The 18242-nt window shown below is 32.6% G+C and overlaps 2 protein-coding genes across 4 annotated transcripts; one reads left to right on the plus strand and one right to left on the minus strand.

Annotated features, from left to right (window-relative positions):
* Window positions 1-423: 423 nt before the first annotated feature.
* Window positions 424-6721, minus strand: LOC125213735. 3 transcript variants are annotated; one of them, XM_048114442.1, is made up of 12 exons: window positions 6628-6721; window positions 5980-6118; window positions 5241-5368; window positions 5016-5166; window positions 4744-4853; window positions 3897-3980; window positions 3768-3816; window positions 3586-3677; window positions 2770-2908; window positions 1719-2676; window positions 1219-1329; window positions 424-1126 (listed from the first exon to the last, which is right to left on the minus strand). In XM_048114442.1, exons 2-12 carry the CDS (start codon window positions 6070-6072, stop codon window positions 540-542), a joined length of 2502 nt encoding a protein of 833 aa, XP_047970399.1. In that variant the 5' UTR covers window positions 6073-6118; window positions 6628-6721; the 3' UTR covers window positions 424-539. The 3 variants fall into 3 exon arrangements, with proteins under 3 accessions (XP_047970399.1, XP_047970398.1, XP_047970400.1); XM_048114441.1 differs by having other exon boundaries at window positions 6581-6719; XM_048114443.1 differs by lacking the exon at window positions 6628-6721 and having other exon boundaries at window positions 5980-6572.
* Window positions 6722-12981: 6260 nt separating this feature from the next.
* On the plus strand, window positions 12982-14386 carry LOC125212426 (NADH dehydrogenase [ubiquinone] 1 alpha subcomplex subunit 8-B). The gene is made up of 2 exons (XM_048112598.1): window positions 12982-13200; window positions 14005-14386. Exons 1-2 carry the CDS (start codon window positions 13013-13015, stop codon window positions 14132-14134), a joined length of 318 nt encoding a protein of 105 aa, XP_047968555.1. The 5' UTR covers window positions 12982-13012; the 3' UTR covers window positions 14135-14386.
* Window positions 14387-18242: the final 3856 nt, after the last annotated feature.

The raw sequence follows: 18242 nt of genomic DNA on the forward strand, positions 1-18242 counted from the left end.
GATTTTCAATATTAAACGTTGGTGGATATATTTTTTTGACGACAAGAATATACGGGCAATTTGTTTTAGAGAAAAAGAGAGAATTTTTCGAAAACGATTGAAATAAAACTAAAATTCCCACCTTGGAATAGGCTGGAATACTACCTTATGCCTAGCATCTAAAAATTGAGGGACACTGCCGTGAGCACACGCAAATCCGAGCAACGATGGAAGGAGAAGGCGACAGCGAAGGTGGAGGAGATGTTGGCAGCGGTGAGGGTTAGATGAAGGTGAGGGGAGAGTGTCTTAAAAAAATTGAAAACATCGAATCCTTTTTCCCAACAAACTTGGAAGGGATTCTGTCATAAGACGTTGAACTATCTCTAACACATGTATAAGATGACATAATCAACATATGCATATAGAGAGAAAAGAGAGAGGAAGAGAGCAGAAATTATGGCGAACAAGATAAAAGGTGGGGCACTCCATTGGATCGATCTTAATACACTTCATTTTTTGCCCAAACTACAGAGTTTCTGCAACGAGAATCCGATCATCGACTACAGTCCAAACACTTTGGTGTATACATCGCCTGAACTAAACATTAGATCTCCTCCATACCCAGAAAAGTAATTCGCTCCTAGTCTCTCGTTTCTCTGAACTTCTGCCAACCCCGACTCACCTTTATGTTGCAACCCATCAAAACCATTGCTATTAGAGGCATGCCCATTTCCATACTTTTCCATCTGGGTGAAGAAAGATGGACCATGATTTTGGTTTTCATCAGGTAGTCTTGAGGATAGGCCATATACATCATTTAGTCCGGTCATGCCATTCTGACCACCGGCAAAACTCAGGCCCTGTTGCGAGGGTGGAATCTGGGGTGCAAAGATATGAGAGAAGTTGGAGTCTTGACATGCAGATGCAGACTGTTGCATCATAAGCAAAAATCTGGACTCCTCCTCAAATGCATTTAACCCATGAGTACCGGATGGCCTAGCTTCAAACATTGTGTTTTGAAAACCATTTGTTTGGTTACTTTTTCCGCTGGGTAACATTGCAGGATCAAAGAAATCAGCATCATTGAAGCCTGTTGATGGTTGAAACAAATTGCTCGAGAAAGAGCAAGTGTTGGCCAGACGACCACCTATGAACAAAGAAAACACATTAACCAAACGTGAGTTAATAATGGAGTAGCACTCTGCCACAATGTGTGGGAGATATGGTCAAGGCATGAACCTGATGAAGGACGGGGCAAAGAGCCAGTTCTGTCGCAGTTGGAAAACCCAGGAGGCGGATCCCTGGAGGGCATCGTGAATCCAGGTGGAGCCAAACTATGAGCTCTATTTACTGTAGAAAATAGAATATATTAAAGCAGACATGAGAACCCTGCCTGCTGTAATCTCAATCTGGCAGCATCAAAATAAGGCCATCACACTTAATTGGATCCTTAATAATGCAAGTTGTATACTATTATGCTTATAAATGTTTTCTTTAGGCATTCCCTCACAGCTCTTAAACTTAATATCAAATTTGACAATAATGAATGTCAAAGAGTGTATGGGAATAATAAAAGAGACAGAACAATCATGGTGATTTGTAAGCAACTGAGATTTATAAAGCAAAACCTACATTCTTATAGAGTACGCACATCTGAAACAATATACTATATGAATATAGAACATAATTCCTTTTAGCAAAAGTAGAAAGAGAAAATCTATAATAATTATTTCCGTTACCTGGAAACTGAGGCTTGCACAAGTAAGGCTCCTTGATATCTCCATATTCCGGAAGGATAGAGGCAGCCACTTGACTCGCAAAGCCATCTTGTTTGGAAAATGAGTAGCCTGATTGATCACTATTTAGGGAACTCCAAGAAGAACCACCCAACACTTCAGTTTCATCAAGTAACCTGGATAAACCATTAGGCATTCCCAAAGAATCTTCACATGAATCAAAATCTATCGACATAATATTTGAAATTATACTGCTCTTTACAGCATCTGAAACAGAATTTTCATCATCATTGTGCAAGTTATCATTATCTATTCTCCGTAAGTGCTCAACTATTTCTTCATTGGAAAATGACTGGGAACTTCTATATATTCTATCAGATTTAGCAGAATTTTGAAACTTCATCTCCTGGCATGAGTCATTAGATATGGAATTTACACATCTGATAGGTAAAGAAGCCTCATCATCTTGAATATTTACAGGATTGTGATCCAGAGTAAAACCAGTCAAACTAGGTGCCTTTCTGTGTAATGCAGCACCATCAGAATCCTCCAAATCGTGAGAAGTACACAATGGATGAAGAAAAGAAGCCCCATGACTTGAACCACATGTACCCTTATATCTGTGACTATGTGACAAAGAATCTCCTCCGAGCGGTTTTTCTGCACTATTTATAAACCCATTTGCACCATGATCAGAAGAGGGGATCTTAAAAAGGGAAGAAACAGAATATGAGGCTTCTGCATGCATTTCACCACCAACTGTGATTGAAGATACTTCAGAACATAAATCAAGAATCCTCCGATCTTCAGGGTTAGTTCCATCTTTTTCTGGAGCAGCAGAACTAGACCGCCCAACAATATCTACAAAAGACGACATTTTCTGGGGTACTGCAATAGGCCCTTCCTTGTCTTTATAGGGATACACATCACTGGTGCTATCGCCAGAACCATGAGCTCCATCCTGGACAAGGATATCAGAAACGATGAAGGTTCAGCAAAACTTGAAACATGGCATCCACAATAATGATGATACATTCCCGTAAGTGGGACTTACAGATATGCTACTTCTTGTGGTAGATTTATCACTAAAAGTATCAGAACTAATATGGACATCATCTAACGGAGGAGGCAGCACAGTGCCAGAGCGCTTTATGACATTGTTGGCAGCACCAACAATTTGTTGAACTCTACTCCTTCAAAACCAAAATGGACATTTCAGAGACAGTAAAAATACAGCACATTAATTTTCATATGAAGAAATAAATCTAATAAGCTCACCCATTGCTCATGAATATATACCCAAACTAAACAACTGGTAAAGAAAATCATCCAACAAAATAGGTCAAGCCAAAGTAAAAAAGAAAAGCACCAATAACCAATTAATGAGTACATATTTACAACATCACTGCTATGAGGATGCTAGCTGACAAGTTTGTGATCCATTATTGTTCCAGAAGAATTGGTGCCAAATGCATGTTGAATCGCATTTCCAAAATACTAAAGACCAGGCGACATAAACTACATACAGGTTAACAGAAGACCATATATCAGCCTGGGTTAGCATATAAATGGTGTCTAGTTCTCATGCTTTTAACATAAATAAGAAGAGAAAAGACACGCACTTATATCAGCTGCATCATAATTCTAAATAAAGTTAATTTTCTGGAAATAGGAACTATTATATAATCCAGGTACAGTCTGACTCCTACAAAAAAAAGATTACCACGTCCTAAACTGCAGTTTGATCATATCACAAGCACTGAGTTCATGGGGTTGTATGCAAATGATTATCGAAAGAGACAGACCCAACAGAGGCCAATGCTGGAAGTCAGAGCAGAGAAAAGAGAAATGTTTGTACACATCATGATACCTCGTGTGAACTGCAGCAACCTCATCTTTTCCAAAACTGTCTTCATCAGCCCCAATACTATGCAAATATAAACAAGCAGGATTGTTGCAAGGCTGAAACAAAATAACAACAAACCAAAATAATTGTTTAACCTCATGGTACGATATGAAATGAAATAAATAACAAATAAAACATCTCTATACCATGTTTTTTAGCCAAGCATGACAGTATTTTGCAGTTCCAAATGATGCTCTGCACAAGTAGTGTTAAATATAAAGTTCAAAGTTGGATGCATTTTTATGGCCCAAGAAAGGAATGGTGAAGATGCTTACCTCAAAAATCTACCTTCCAGGACAAATCCATGAACTGATTGAATACATCGCAATGCCTCCTCCTCTTTTGCATATGTTATGTATCTGAAGATCCATATTAAAAAGAATTAGGAATAGAGAGAATAAACAAATTTAAAAATGGAATCGTATGAGAAACAATTTTGTTCTGGAATTGTGTGAAAAGTAATTTTAAAAATAGACCCTTTTCCCCATTCACAGTACAAACAACACTAGATTTCCTAAAAGTTTACCCATTTATATCTTCATGTTTCTATGGCCCAGAGGGAGTACTAAACATGAAAGTCCTCTCATGACAGTTTTAATATGTTGTATAAGCATTAGTCTAGCATATCCTTCAATGTGATCATCAACTGAATGGGTGGATGGATGGTGAAAAAACAAAAAAAAAAAAAATTCACCCATTTGAGAAGGCTAGCTAGGGTGGATGCAAGTCTACAATCATCTTCAAATCTTAATTCTGTATTTGAGGAAAACCACAAGCAAGATACTTCCTACCACATCAGTTACCTTAAAACATAAAGCCAGGGATTTGAAATATAAACAACATAAAAAGAATGCATTTCTCAATTTCGATTTCATTTCTAGATCTATAGAGGGATCTAGTTTAGATCAAAAATCTAAGTTATCTTAATAATTTTTGGCCAAATATTGCCAAATCATATAAAGACAATGGTACTTGGACCAAGCTGTTACAGAGCATAGAAGTTAAGGATGCATGATAAAGCTGACAGGAACAAGTTTAAAATTTAATAGTGTGACATTTTACAGAGTATAACCGCCTACATTAGTTGAAGAAAGATTAACATATTTGCTAGAGTAAACTCACACGCTGCATGTATCATTGATAAACTGTTGAATGGCCCCACCAGCAGTCCGTGAAAGTGAGACCTTGGTCACTTTCCCGTACTGACCAAAATAATCATTCCGCAGCAACAACTGTTGAGGCAGATCACAAGTCATATCTAATTAGAACTAGCATGAAACAAGCAATGACAAGTAGAAGTTCATCAAAACAAAACACGAGAATATGAAAGCAATTTCTTTTTATCAGAATGTAGCTGGATATCTTGCAACCAATTTAATAAAACTGCTACTTACATCTTCATCAGCCAGGGTAAGAGGTAGTCCAATCACATATGCCATTTTCCGTTGAATCACTCTGATATTGGTCAAATCCTTCTTTACTTCAGTAGCCTTTGGCTTGGCCTTTGGTTGTTTAGTTTTCCTGTTAGAAACTTTTGACATTGACCTGTGTCGTATAAAAGTATTAATTGAACTGTTAGATTTACATAAAAGGGGGACAAGAAACAACATTGTAACCACCTTTCACAATTTGCTTGCATTGCAACAATTTTCTCCTTCTCATAGATTGTCCGACAAGCAGGACATCGCCCCTCTGTTGCATCTTTATCTGCCATGTCTATTATGTGATGCCAACACCAAACACATATCTGTAATGCAAACAATTACATGCTTAGAATGGAAACTCAGCAACAAGTTTCCAAGGAAAACAAGGATTTAGATAACATTATCCCTCTTCATGTAAACATGAAAATGATGATAGAATATGGTACGTAACTTCTGGCATACATACAAACAACTATTTTGAGTGAAAATATATGCCAGTTCTGCAGCATGACCAAATTTGTAAAATGCTTCTTAAACCATAGCTAATCTCATAACTGGATCCCCTAGGCCAGAGATCACCTCTTGCAACATAAATATAAAAATCTGGAGCAGCCGTTGCAGCTGTCACATATTAAAAGTTCAAAGATTCTCAAAATCAAAGGCATAACTGATCACATAATCCACAAATCCAGCGAACTTTAAATGAAATGGATAAGCGAAGGTCATCAAAGTAATCCTTGAGGCAGTAATAATCCCAAATTTTCCATTTAATTTATACTATATGGCATCAGATATCATATGAAACTCCTTCCACATAGAAATCAGCAACACTACCTCCAAAAATAGAAAACAAAATAGACGACGCAGTATGCACATAGAGCTACCTCCAACTACGAACAAAGAGAGGAAAGTTTCCAACGTAACAAATCATCACCTGATAACCACATTTGCAGGGCATGAACTGCTGGTCAGTCCAATCCATCTCCTCAGCACAAAGTGGACACTTCTTCTCTTCTTCGTTACTCATCTTTGCCTTTCGGCGCCTTCACCAAATCTTTGCACAACCAAGAAAGCTCAACAAAAGAAACAATAAAATGCCATCAAATTAGTTACTATACTATTTATCACAATACGCAAATTCAAAATAAAATAAATAAATAAATAAACCCGCATTAAAACCACACCACATTACAACATGCATATACATTTCCTCCCTCTCCACATTACAAAAAAGAAACAACACACAAGAAAAAAGACGAAACACAAACCCTAGCAGGAAGGTACAATGCCATTACCAGAATTCACAAAAAACGACAAAAACCTAATTATTTTTTTCTCGCGATTTTCAAATCAGAAACGGAGAAAAAAAAAGAAAGTAGCTCGAGATTATGAAAATGCAAGAGAATGCGTGAGCAGGTCATCCACATTAAGAAGCTACACACTTAAAAAACACGTACAATAGACCAGAAACAGTAGAGACACACACACACATCTGGCGCACAAAAGGAACGAATAATGTAGGGTTTAGAGATTACATTAATAAGAATGGAGACAAAACGAGAAAATTGCAGAGAGATTTTACCCAAGGGGAGAGCGATGTAGAGAGAGGAGTCTGTACGGCAGAGGGAGAGGAGTGATGATTGAAAACCACAGCCTTTAATGGATGGCCTTTTTAATGCTCTAACTACACAAGCCTATCTATATACACCTACAAATACGTGTACCTGCGTCTGTGTGTCTTTGTGTGTGTGTCTCACTTTTCTATATTAATCAAGGCTTTACAACTATTTTTATTATTTCAATTTAAGTTTTTTTTTTATTTCTATTACTACACGTTTCAGTTTTAATCCACAACACTCATTTTGAATTGAAAATTTAGTCATTCCTCTAAAAAAATTTGTTTCTAGTATTTCTGCATAGAAATTTTAAATAAATGTTTTCTTCTGATATTATTTTTAGTTCGATAATAATTAATATATTTATATAATCTTTAAAGAGAATATTCTACTGGTTACTAAGGTGAGGGCATGGGATAAGAATTATAATCATCTTATTTACGAGCTCAAACAAAAACCAGTTGACTATACATTCAAATTAGTTATTCAATGAGTACATGTGACATTTAATTCAAATATAGTAATAAAATAATATGTGCATGAAAAAAGTGAAGTACATAGCAGTAATTCTTTAACAATGAGGCAAAATAGTCAATTAAAAATAATACAGTCGCACATTACCAAAGATCTAGTAATTAAATGCAAGCCTTTTCGTTAAGGTAGCTTAATTTTTTAGATTAGGAAATAAGTTTATTATCTTTTTAATTACGTTTATCAATTAATTTAAAGGGTACATAATTTTTTTTAAAATACAAAATATATAATTGGAGATGCGGGGTATCGATCCCCGTACCTCTCGCATGCTAAGCGAGCGCTCTACCATCTGATCTACATCCCCATGTGACATCTGTGCAATGAGAGTTATATACAAAGTCTCAGCATTATAGGCGTTTGTGCTCTATATGGAACTTGGTTGCACAACTTAGATCGTCTTAGTGTCAATTTTTAGGGTTCGACTAATAGTTTAAAATTTAAATTATTTTTTGAGAGAAAAGGAACAAATGTCTCATTTTCGATTTTTTTTTCTTCAGCTTAATATATTAAATTTTTAATTTGTTTAGAGAATAGGGAGAACTATATATTGTGGAAAGAAGGAAAACGAAAAAATAGCTTCACTTTATTATTCTATTTACATGAATAAATATTTCAAAAAATTATTCACTATTTAACTCATTTCTCTCGCATTTAGACTATTTACATTCGTAGGGATGTCAATCGGGCCAACTCATTTGGATTGTCTGGATGTTCGGGTTGTAAATTTTTCGGATTATAAATTTTTAATTCTAACCTTTCGTGTTTCATGCTAATCAGGCCAAAAAATTTTAAACAAAATACTTTTTTATTATTTTTTTTGTTCTTTCATTTTTTAATGTTTTTGGAATTGACAATAATAATTTGTTAACCTACAATATCATGAATCCCTAAGAATTAATATCCGAAGTAAACTCTCAGTGGTTTGAATCACATAGATCAATGTTGCGAAATTAAATAATGTTATGTTTGGTGGTATTAATAATTCTACAGATAAATTTTATCTTATCTCTACCGGTAAGCCAAGGACTAGTTTTATCCAGATGTGGGAATTTCCGAATTTGAAGGGATAGAAAACTCTCGAGATTGGGAAGTCCTTGATCTTTTTAAGTTGACACCCCTTTGTTAATCATCCGTGTCTTCATTGATATTGTGTTGTATCATGCAGAGTCCACTTTGGATGTTTACTCTTAACTTCATTAATTACATTCAAATTATGGAATCTGCACCCGTTTGCTTTATAGATGTTGTGAGCTTCATTCTCTACATCTTGGGCGCTCATTCCACTCTTCTTTCAAGTATTTTGTTTCTATGCAAGTAGACACTCATTTGTTTGTATTTTCTTTAATTCTTTTCCATCGACAATACATGTATTATTCAATGTTTCTTTTATGAATATCAGTTGGATTGTCGGCTTGACATTTAATCAAAATTGTTTTTATATGTTGACCTTTTCACCTAGGTTGCCGATGGACATAGCGTTACATTAGATACTCTCGACCACCTAAAATAAAATGAGTTTATTCACTTGTATATACATAATAATTAAAGATGTAATTAATTATTCAATTGTCAACTCTAATTTGGTTGGAAAGATACATTTCCATCTTATCATTAAACTTATTTACTTTTTGCTGTATGACGAAGACTCCACTTTGGATGTTTAATCATAACTTCATTAATTACATTCAAATTCTGGAATTGCACTCGCCTGCTTTATAGATGTTGTGAGCTTCATTCTGTACATCTTGGGCTCTCATTCCACTCCTCTTTCAAGTGTTTGTTTCTCGGCAATTAACCACTCATTTGTTTGCATTTTCGTAAAGTCGCTTCCATTGATAGTTTATTGATTCAATGTTTCTTTTATGAATATCAGTTATTGTCGACTTGATATTTAATCAAAATTGTTTTTATATGTTGACATTTTCACTTGGGTTGCCGATAGACATAACATTACATTAGATACTCTCGACCAAGTAAAACTAAATGAGTTTATTATATATATATATCTAATAATTAAATAATAATTAATTATTTAATTGTCAATTCTAATTTGGTTGAAAAGAGACACTTCCATCTTATAAATACAAATAAAATTGAATGGTCAAATTCTTGTTTCATTTCATTTCTATGTTCGAATCTAAAAATTAATTCTAGAAAAGTGAAATAATATTATTTTACACTCCATTATTAAATTATAATTTATTATACAAATTTCATTATTATTATTTAGCATCTACTATATTCTAACAGAATATTTATTTTTTAATATTCATAGTATTTTAATTATTATGAAATTAATGGAACGTATTAAAATTAGAAATCATTGAACTATTCAACTACTGCAAGTTTGCAATCTTTTTTTTATAATGTAGACGCATTATCGAGGGAGGATTATGGATGAAGTAAATATGAACTTTGACATTATTTTTGTGCAACTAATTCGATCCAAGATCTTCAATTTTTAGATCACATCCCCAAATTTATTTGTTAATGCAAATCAATCATCAATACTATGCTGCTTAACTAACTAATTCATCTATGTGGTAGTTTAGTTCAGGTAAAATTCTAGTATTGTAGTTTGTAGCATTAATTATTTATAACAATTTCATCATACAAGGATTGTCTTATAGTTCCAATTATTTAATTCCTATATTTAGTTGATAAAATTTTACTGTTAGTTTATTGTCAAAATATATTCAGTACGACCCTAAACTATTCAATTAAAGATTGTCCATTTATAATAGTATTTTTTAAGCACGTATAATAATAGAAAAAATTGAAGTAAAAATCACTTTATTAAATTGAATTTTTTTGGTTAAATTACATTATAAAGATAGCAAACAAAATACTACTCCATATTATACAGTATTTTGTATTAAAATTTTTTTCCTTGAATCAGTGGAACTGTGTAGAACTAGGACTGGACCGAAATATAGGCCTTATCGTACCGAAAAAATATCGAAAATACCAAATTTTCGGTATACCGTGACTTTCGGTACGGTATGATACCTTACCGAAAGATTCCGGTAAGGTAACGGTATGAATTTTCAAATACCGCGGTATACCGCTGCATACCGAAATTCGATAAATACCATAAATTAACGTATATACCGTAAACTAAGGTACATACCACAAAAATATAAACACAATTATATATAAAATATATTTTATATATTTTTAAATTATAAAATCTATTGTGAAATATAAATATAATTACGAATAAATTATATTTAATTTATTTTTAAAATTATAAAATAAAAATAATATTCTAAAAACTCTAATTTTCTATTTTAACTGATGTTAAAAGTCGGGTATACCACAAAAGTAAGGTATACCGAACTTCGGTATGGTATACCGAAAATGAGGTACGGTATCGGTATGAAAATTTGTCATACCGGAAATAAGATATATCGAAGTTTGGTATACCGAAAACTTTGATAAGGTAAATGTATGACTTTTTCACATACCATATTTATTATACAGTATGGTGATTTCGATAATGTATACCGTACCTACCCACCCCTATACATAACCAAGGAAATGAGTTTATTTGGATAGAGATCCGTGTATTACTGTATTTATTATGGCATAGCCTTTTCTGTGTTGAAAATAACTCTATTGGAATATAACTAAGAACACATACATACGAAATAAGATTTGTTAAGCCTGATTTATTCATGTGGCAATTGGTGCATGTATTCATTTCAAAACTTTTTAAAGTGTATCTGGTAACAAATATTGGCCAATGGATGTATAATGTTGCGACACATGGCAGGGTTGTATATTTAATTAGAGAGGTTAGGGGTATTCTATGGAATTTATGTTGTACTAGAATATAACTTATTGTTGTAGGAGTACAATTTATTGCTGCACTAAAGTATGATATTCATTTATTCATTCTTCTATTATCCAACTTTACCTCTTTATTTTATTATTCTTATATTTTTATTAATAGTAGCATATTATATTTATTGATATTGTTAAATAATGATGATTTTTAATCCAAGAATTATTTGTTATTGATGTGTATCAAACACAAATAGATCTTCAAAAGTTAATTGTGTGTATTTTACTTGATGATTTTGAGTTCCTATGAACATTTTTAGAACATTTTTAAGAAGATATGAACATAAAGATATAGAATTTGGGCTTTGTGTTTAGATATACACAATAAGGTTTTATTATCAAGTTTTGTTATAATAATATGATTTATTTTTGCAATAGATATTATTAAAATAATTAATTTAGTAGTGAAACATAATATGATACTAAAATGGATGTGTATTTAAGAGGAAAAAATAAAATAAGAAAATCAATGCAATTTTGAAGAAATATGACATTATTAAATACAATAAAGATGATTTTATCATAAAGTACTACTTTAGAGACCTAAAAGATGTTAATTCCATTTTTCAAGGACTAATTTTGAAGTTTACTCTGATAGAAAATAGTTGCCGCCACTGAAGAGTTACGCCAAAAGATATCTACAGTCTACCGAGGTGATCGACGTTTCGCTATCATTAAAAGGTTTGAACGAATGTAATTTTGAGATTTTAATTATGTAATTTTCGGCTTACAATAAACGTAAACTTAGGAATTTAATGAATTTTTGCATTTTAACTAAATTGAGATAAATACAAAAAATATAAAAGAAATAGAAATAAGATAAAAAGGTAGAATGAGTGATGGGTTATAAATGTTGTTTTCTAAGTAAAGAATGATGGTAAAAAAACGACCTTATTAATTTTATAGGACTTGTCTAGTAGTAGTTGTGTCTTAACATAACCTCGATTAACATGGCTGTTATGCAGGAATGGCCGGAGTAACTATTTCTGCATATGATTGGTGTGATGTTTGTAGTAGCAATCACCATCATCATTCCCACATGAAATGCCCATTTCCTCGAACATGCAATTAATTCGCCATTCTCCTCTTTTACATTTTTACATGAATATGATATAAATTAAAGTTAAATTTTAAATTTTGGCATACTAATAATAGTAGTAATATATAAATAAAATGATAACACCAATTATTACGTATAAATATCAGGCACAGGAATATGACTATTCCATATCAATTCAATTTTCATCTAAACTAATTTCTGCACAACATCAAACTTGTGTGCTATAGAATTTCTTTAATCTCAACATATGATGCATATCGCCAAAGCATACACTGATACACTTGATATGTATTATTCCTCCATCCTATAAAATATGAGCAATGAATATGACACGAGAATTAAAATAAAATTGATAAAGTAAAAGAAAAGAGGAGAATGATAGGATAAAATAAGAGAAATGAGGAGAATGATAGTTAAAGTACTGTTAATGGATAGTGTAACTTACAATATTAAATTGATAATATAACTTTTCAAAAATGGAATGCACATATTATTGTGGGACGAACGAAAATGGAAAGTGCACATATTTTTATGGGATGAAGGGAGTATTAATCTAGTAGTACTATAATATTCCATCATACATAACTCGAAAAATGTATGTACGGAGTGTGTGAATTGACCAAGCGGTAGAAAGCTTAATACATGAGGTCAAAGATTTCAGATTCGAGTCCGCATGGCCTTTAAATTTGTGTTCATTTATCCTTTAAAAAATGTATTTATGCAATATAAGATGCACCAACTAGTGCATTCATTATAAGCCAGTCAAATAGTACTTGTGAATTTTTTGGTGTTTTAGACTATCTTCAATCATAAATTAAATCTCATTTATAGTATAGAAAACTTCTTTAATTATACTGTAAATCCAAATTCATTTTTGCGTTTTGCTGATAGTTTTGTAGTTGTTGTATAGGATGGATAGCACCGTGGATGCGTCAGGAGAACCAATCCCAACATCGTCGGTGTTGATGGCAGCTGCGAAGCATATAGGGACTAGGTGCCGTGGTGAGAACATAGCATTTTTGAAGTGCAAGAAGGATGATCCCAACCCTGAGAAATGCCTCGATAAAGGACGTCAAGTGACTGAATGTGTGCTTCACCTGTAAGTTAAAATCTGTGACTTGTAGAATGGTTGCAAGACAGGCTCTTTCTGTTATATGTATAAGCTCTACAGTTCCACAAAAAACTACTCCTCTGATGTTTATTCCTCCTCTGACTTTCCGTCTATCCTCTTTCTTCTCTTGTAGAGATTCTATTAGTAGGTATTCTGGCACTTTTTCATGGCCCCTACATGGCCCTTCACCTTGAAAGACAGATATAGTAGAAATGTAATACGAAGCCCATGTCCATAATGACAAGTCTGATACAGATATAAGATATGAGCAAACATTAAGGTTTAGAATGTTGTAGTAGGACTATTAGAGGTAATATGTGCTTCTCAATCACCATTGTTGATCCTTGATCTGTTTTTTTTTACCTGAATTTTACATCTTAAAGGTCTTATGTAGACTCAAGTATTGACCAAGTACTCAAAAGTAAATCTGCAACAAGCTATCATAATATGGAATTAATAAACACTTGATCTTAAAAGAAGGTTCTCATATATGTAACTTGTCCTGAGCTTTCTATCCCAGTTTTAACTTCTTGGTTTCCATCATCATTGTCGTCGTTTTCACTATTATTTTGTACTATGTCTACTATTGGAAACTGCCATGAACAAATCAGAAAGGGAACCTGTACAGGCTGGATAGAACTGCTGGAAAAGCGTAGCTAATTAATTTGTTGTGAAACCATAATTGTCATTTCCCATCTAAATTTAAAGCTCATATGTTTGATTGTTACCATCTCTAAGGCACTTAATCATGTTCTAATCAACAGAAAAGCTAACTGTAATATGTGTTTGTAGGCTGAAAGATCTCCACCAGAACTGCAATAAAGAAATGGACACTTATGCAGGATGCATGTATTACCACACAAATGAATTTGAACTTTGTCGCAAGGAGCAGCAGTCATTCGAGAAAGCATGCCCCTTCTGATAACTAGCAAAAACATCCTCCATCTTGTGAGTTTGTAATAATAAAATTACCCTGCGGATTTTTCTGTCAAATGTACTAAAGATCGATCTTTTTTTCCTTATGGTGTTAGAAAACTCTTTCCTATGCCAGGAATGCCATGTTCATGCTCAGGGATATCTTTTCGTCTTCGTGTTAAACTCGATTTCATTGCTAATATTCTCATACTTGTTTGGTATATGAAAGATATAAACAATGCAAGTATCGGGTTGTTCATCTTGTTGGTATTCCTTACTCATTTTTCAATAATACCAAGATTGAGGATCTGTGCAAAGAAGAGGGTTGCATAAGTCACATTAGTATTAATGAATTATACATATTCTTTACTCTCTCTTATTCTCTTTTATATTACTATATTATTATTATTATCATCGTACTCATCATCATCAGTCATCACATAGATAACACAGTCCAGAATTGAGAAAATAAATAAGTTGTTTGATACACTAGAGAGACAATTAGATGCACGAGCACGAGTCTCCTAAAAAATACATATGCAAAGCTATAAAACTTGAATCTTTAAGCATCACTTTTTTAATACTAGTATAAACTGATTTTATTAAACTTTATTTTTATAGTATAAGTATCTAGATTTTATCTAAATCTAGAAGTAACGTAGTAGAATTTTCTATAATGTAGATATCTAGATACTTTGTGGGTAAATATAGAAAAATAGTTCTAAAATGCTGCAAGACACAACGAAATAACAAAATGTGTGCTATTATGTGGGAGGGAGGAAAAAAAATTGAGTTGCAGTCAATATAATGATAGTTCTTCCACATTTCACAAGCTTCTGATAATATAGTTTCAGTAAAATCTAGTGTAAAATGATATAAAAGATTTCAGTAAAATCTAGTGTAAAATGATATAAAAGGGAGGTTATTTGCATATAAAATAAATAAAAATCATATTTTGACTATATCAATAAAAAAACAAATCAAAAATTAAAAGCAACAACCATTTCATTACTCTCTATCCTCGTCTTTGAATAAGTTAGTTGCATCTCAACTGTATAAAACACGCCTTTAAATTTTGAAATTTTATGCATTAGTCATTTTTTATAATATGATTTTTATATTACTAATGACATCAAATTAAAGATAAAAAGAATGGTTAAACTTAGAATCTTAAAATAAAATGATTTCGTAACACGGAAAAGTTAAAATTAGATATCTATAAATTAGATAACTATACTACGAGAATTATAAACATGTCCAGATAGAGGTAGATAATTTTAAGGATGAGAATACGGGTATCCGTGGATACCCGACCCGAAAAAACCGGGTACCCAAACCCGAAAATCATCTGAATGTCTATCCAAAACTCGACCCGATATATTTTCAGATACTCCAATACCTGCCCCGGGTATCCATATCCGACGTATCGGGTACCCAAATACCCGCCGACTCTTTACATGTGTTAATAACTAATAAAAAAAAATCCAAATTTATATATTAATATATATATATATATATATATATATATATATATATATATATATATATACCATATAGGGGTGCGTTAGACTCCTTTGCACCCTAAGTGTCCTATTTCCTTCGTAATCTCAGCCCTTGGATCCTTGAATTGGATGGTTGTGATCAATGCATTATTAGTCTATAATGTTGCATTATTAGCCGATGTGCATTATTAGAATGAAAATGTGCATTATTAGTCTATAATGTTGCATTATTAGCCGCTGTGCATTATTAGAATGAAAATGTGCATTATTAAATGACACGTGGCATTATGAAAAGTATTTGAATACATATATAGAAATATTTAAATCGACTGATATCTTTAATGTTGCATTTATTTTGTAGTATAAAACTATAAAAAAAATGGGTCACTTTTATTTTAAAGTATATGATTATATTTACCGGGATTGGTTATGCAATATGTAGGTAAAATAATAAAATTTATGCATTTAACTAAATTGTAAAAGCAACCAATAATATAATTCAAAAGTCAAAATAATTAACTAAAATATAAAAACCACATGAGTTGGTTATGCAAAATGTAAAACATGAGAGTTTGGAGAAGCCATGACCTCTTTTAAGAGAGATTGACTTAGTTATATATAAGTTTAGATAAAGTTAACCTAGTAAGTTGTAATTAATAAATAAATTAGCCCAGCTCTTGAAGCCCAAAATAGCAAAATCTAATTTAAATAATGATTTAAATAATAAATTGGATATTCGGGTAATATCCGAGATTGATTATGCAATATGTAGGTAAAATAATAAAATTTATGCATTTAACTAAATTGTAAAAGCAACCAATAATATAATTCAAAAGTCAAAATAATTAACTAAAATATAAAAACCACATGAGTTGGTTATGCAAAATGTAAAACATGAGAGTTTGGAGAAGCCATGACCTCTTTTAAGAGAGATTGACTTAGTTATATATAAGTTTAGATAAAGTTAACCTAGTAAGTTGTAATTAATAAATAAATTAGTCCAGCTCTTGAAGCCCAAAATAGCAAAATCTAATTTAAATAATGATTTAAATAATAAATTGGATATTCGGGTAATATCCGATACCCATTCGGGTTACCCAATACCCGATTTATCTTAAATTTCAATACCCAATCCCATAAAATTGGATATTAGATATCCAATATCCGGCGGATATCGGGTCAGGTACGGATAACTCTAATACCCGATATCCATATTCCCACCCCTAGATAATTTAGTCTACATAAATTGAAAGATCTGATTAAGTCTACACGGAGCAATACATTTATTTTTGCGAAATTGAGTTAAACTTTAGAAGTATCGAAAACAAAATCAGAAGAGATTTTTACATAAATATTATCAAGAAAGTTTATAAATTTAATGAATAATACAAACAACACCCACAACAGTTTCCAACACCAAAAAGTTGCATAAAACACAACTAGTTAATACCATACGAGGGTTTAATAAATTGCTAACTCACCCCTTAGTTGCTAATTATAACTAATTTAAGATCATAGGAATTATGCGATGGCCTATAATTTGTTATGGGTAATTGATACGCTCGAATTTTGTACTGTTTTAAGGCCATTATTTGGTCCGTTTTGAATGTCAAAGTCGCATTACATGTCCATTATTTGCATATTTTATCTATTTTGGTATTTTGACATGTTTTGTGAGAAATGCGCATATTTGAGCCGAAAAGGGAGTCAAAACGCGAAGCCTGAAAATCTAGAGTTTCAGGTGGCGCCCGGCGACCATCATTCTGTGGCGGTCCGCCTTGGAACTAAGTCACGTCAGGCGACCGCCACAAATGAGTCAAAGAGTTTCATTTCCACGCCCGGCGACCGCCGGCCGAAGTGCGGCGGCCCGCCACGAAAAGCGGCAAAGCAGATTTGACCTAGATTTCTTTCTAAGATTTACCATATTTTGCCGATCTTTCCTTCTAGGATGAGAGGCGATTTTTCCCTTATAAATAGGCCCTCAAGCTTCATCAAAATTAGGGGTGTAAATTCGAGTATCCGTGGGTACCCAAACCCAAAAATTCGGGTACCCGAACCCGAAATCTCAAAAAAATCATACCTAATACCCGACCCATATGTGAATTCGGGTACCCTAATACCCTATGCGGGTACCCAAACCCAACTAATCGGGTACCCATAAACCCGGAATTATTATATTTGAAATTTATTCTTTTATATAAATTAAATTGTGATGAGAATAGAAATTATTAAAATAACACAATACTTATATTTATTGCCTATAATTCTACTCCTATATTAAATAGACATTAGACAAATAGACACTACTTAATTTTAAAATATTTTTTTTTTGGTATAAATTGAAACATAAGAGAGATTAATTTTTTAAGACATTAACTGAACATCTAAATAAAATGGAGAAAGCATAACTAATTAACTATATATTTTCAAAAGATAACAAGAAAGAACATAAATAATGCAACATGAACCGAACACGAATGTAAAGAAGTATTAAAGTCGAGATAATAGAACAATGAAATGTCAAAGCAACCAAACATATAATCTAAATAATGTCAAAGCAACCAAACATAATCCAAATAGTAAACTAAGAACTTTATAATCCAAAATATTTAT

This window comes from Salvia hispanica, chromosome 3 (genome assembly GCF_023119035.1).
Source record: "Salvia hispanica cultivar TCC Black 2014 chromosome 3, UniMelb_Shisp_WGS_1.0, whole genome shotgun sequence".
Lineage (NCBI taxonomy): Eukaryota > Viridiplantae > Streptophyta > Magnoliopsida > Lamiales > Lamiaceae > Salvia > Salvia hispanica.

Excerpts from the sequence above, each read along its gene's own strand:
- LOC125213735 (XM_048114442.1), bottom strand. The coding sequence starts at position 6,072 with ATGAGTAACGAAGAAGAGAAGAAGTGTCCACTTTGTGCTGAGGAGATG. Across the intron at positions 3,981-4,743 it reads ATCAATGATACATGCAGCGT|ATACATAACATATGCAAAAG; the intron begins GTGAGTTTACTC and ends ATGGATCTTCAG. Across the intron at positions 3,817-3,896 it reads CTGGAAGGTAGATTTTTGAG|AGCATCATTTGGAACTGCAA; the intron begins GTAAGCATCTTC and ends CTACTTGTGCAG.
- LOC125212426 (XM_048112598.1), top strand. The coding sequence starts at position 13,013 with ATGGATAGCACCGTGGATGCGTCAGGAGAACCAATCCCAACATCGTCG. Across the intron at positions 13,201-14,004 it reads ACTGAATGTGTGCTTCACCT|GCTGAAAGATCTCCACCAGA; the intron begins GTAAGTTAAAAT and ends ATGTGTTTGTAG.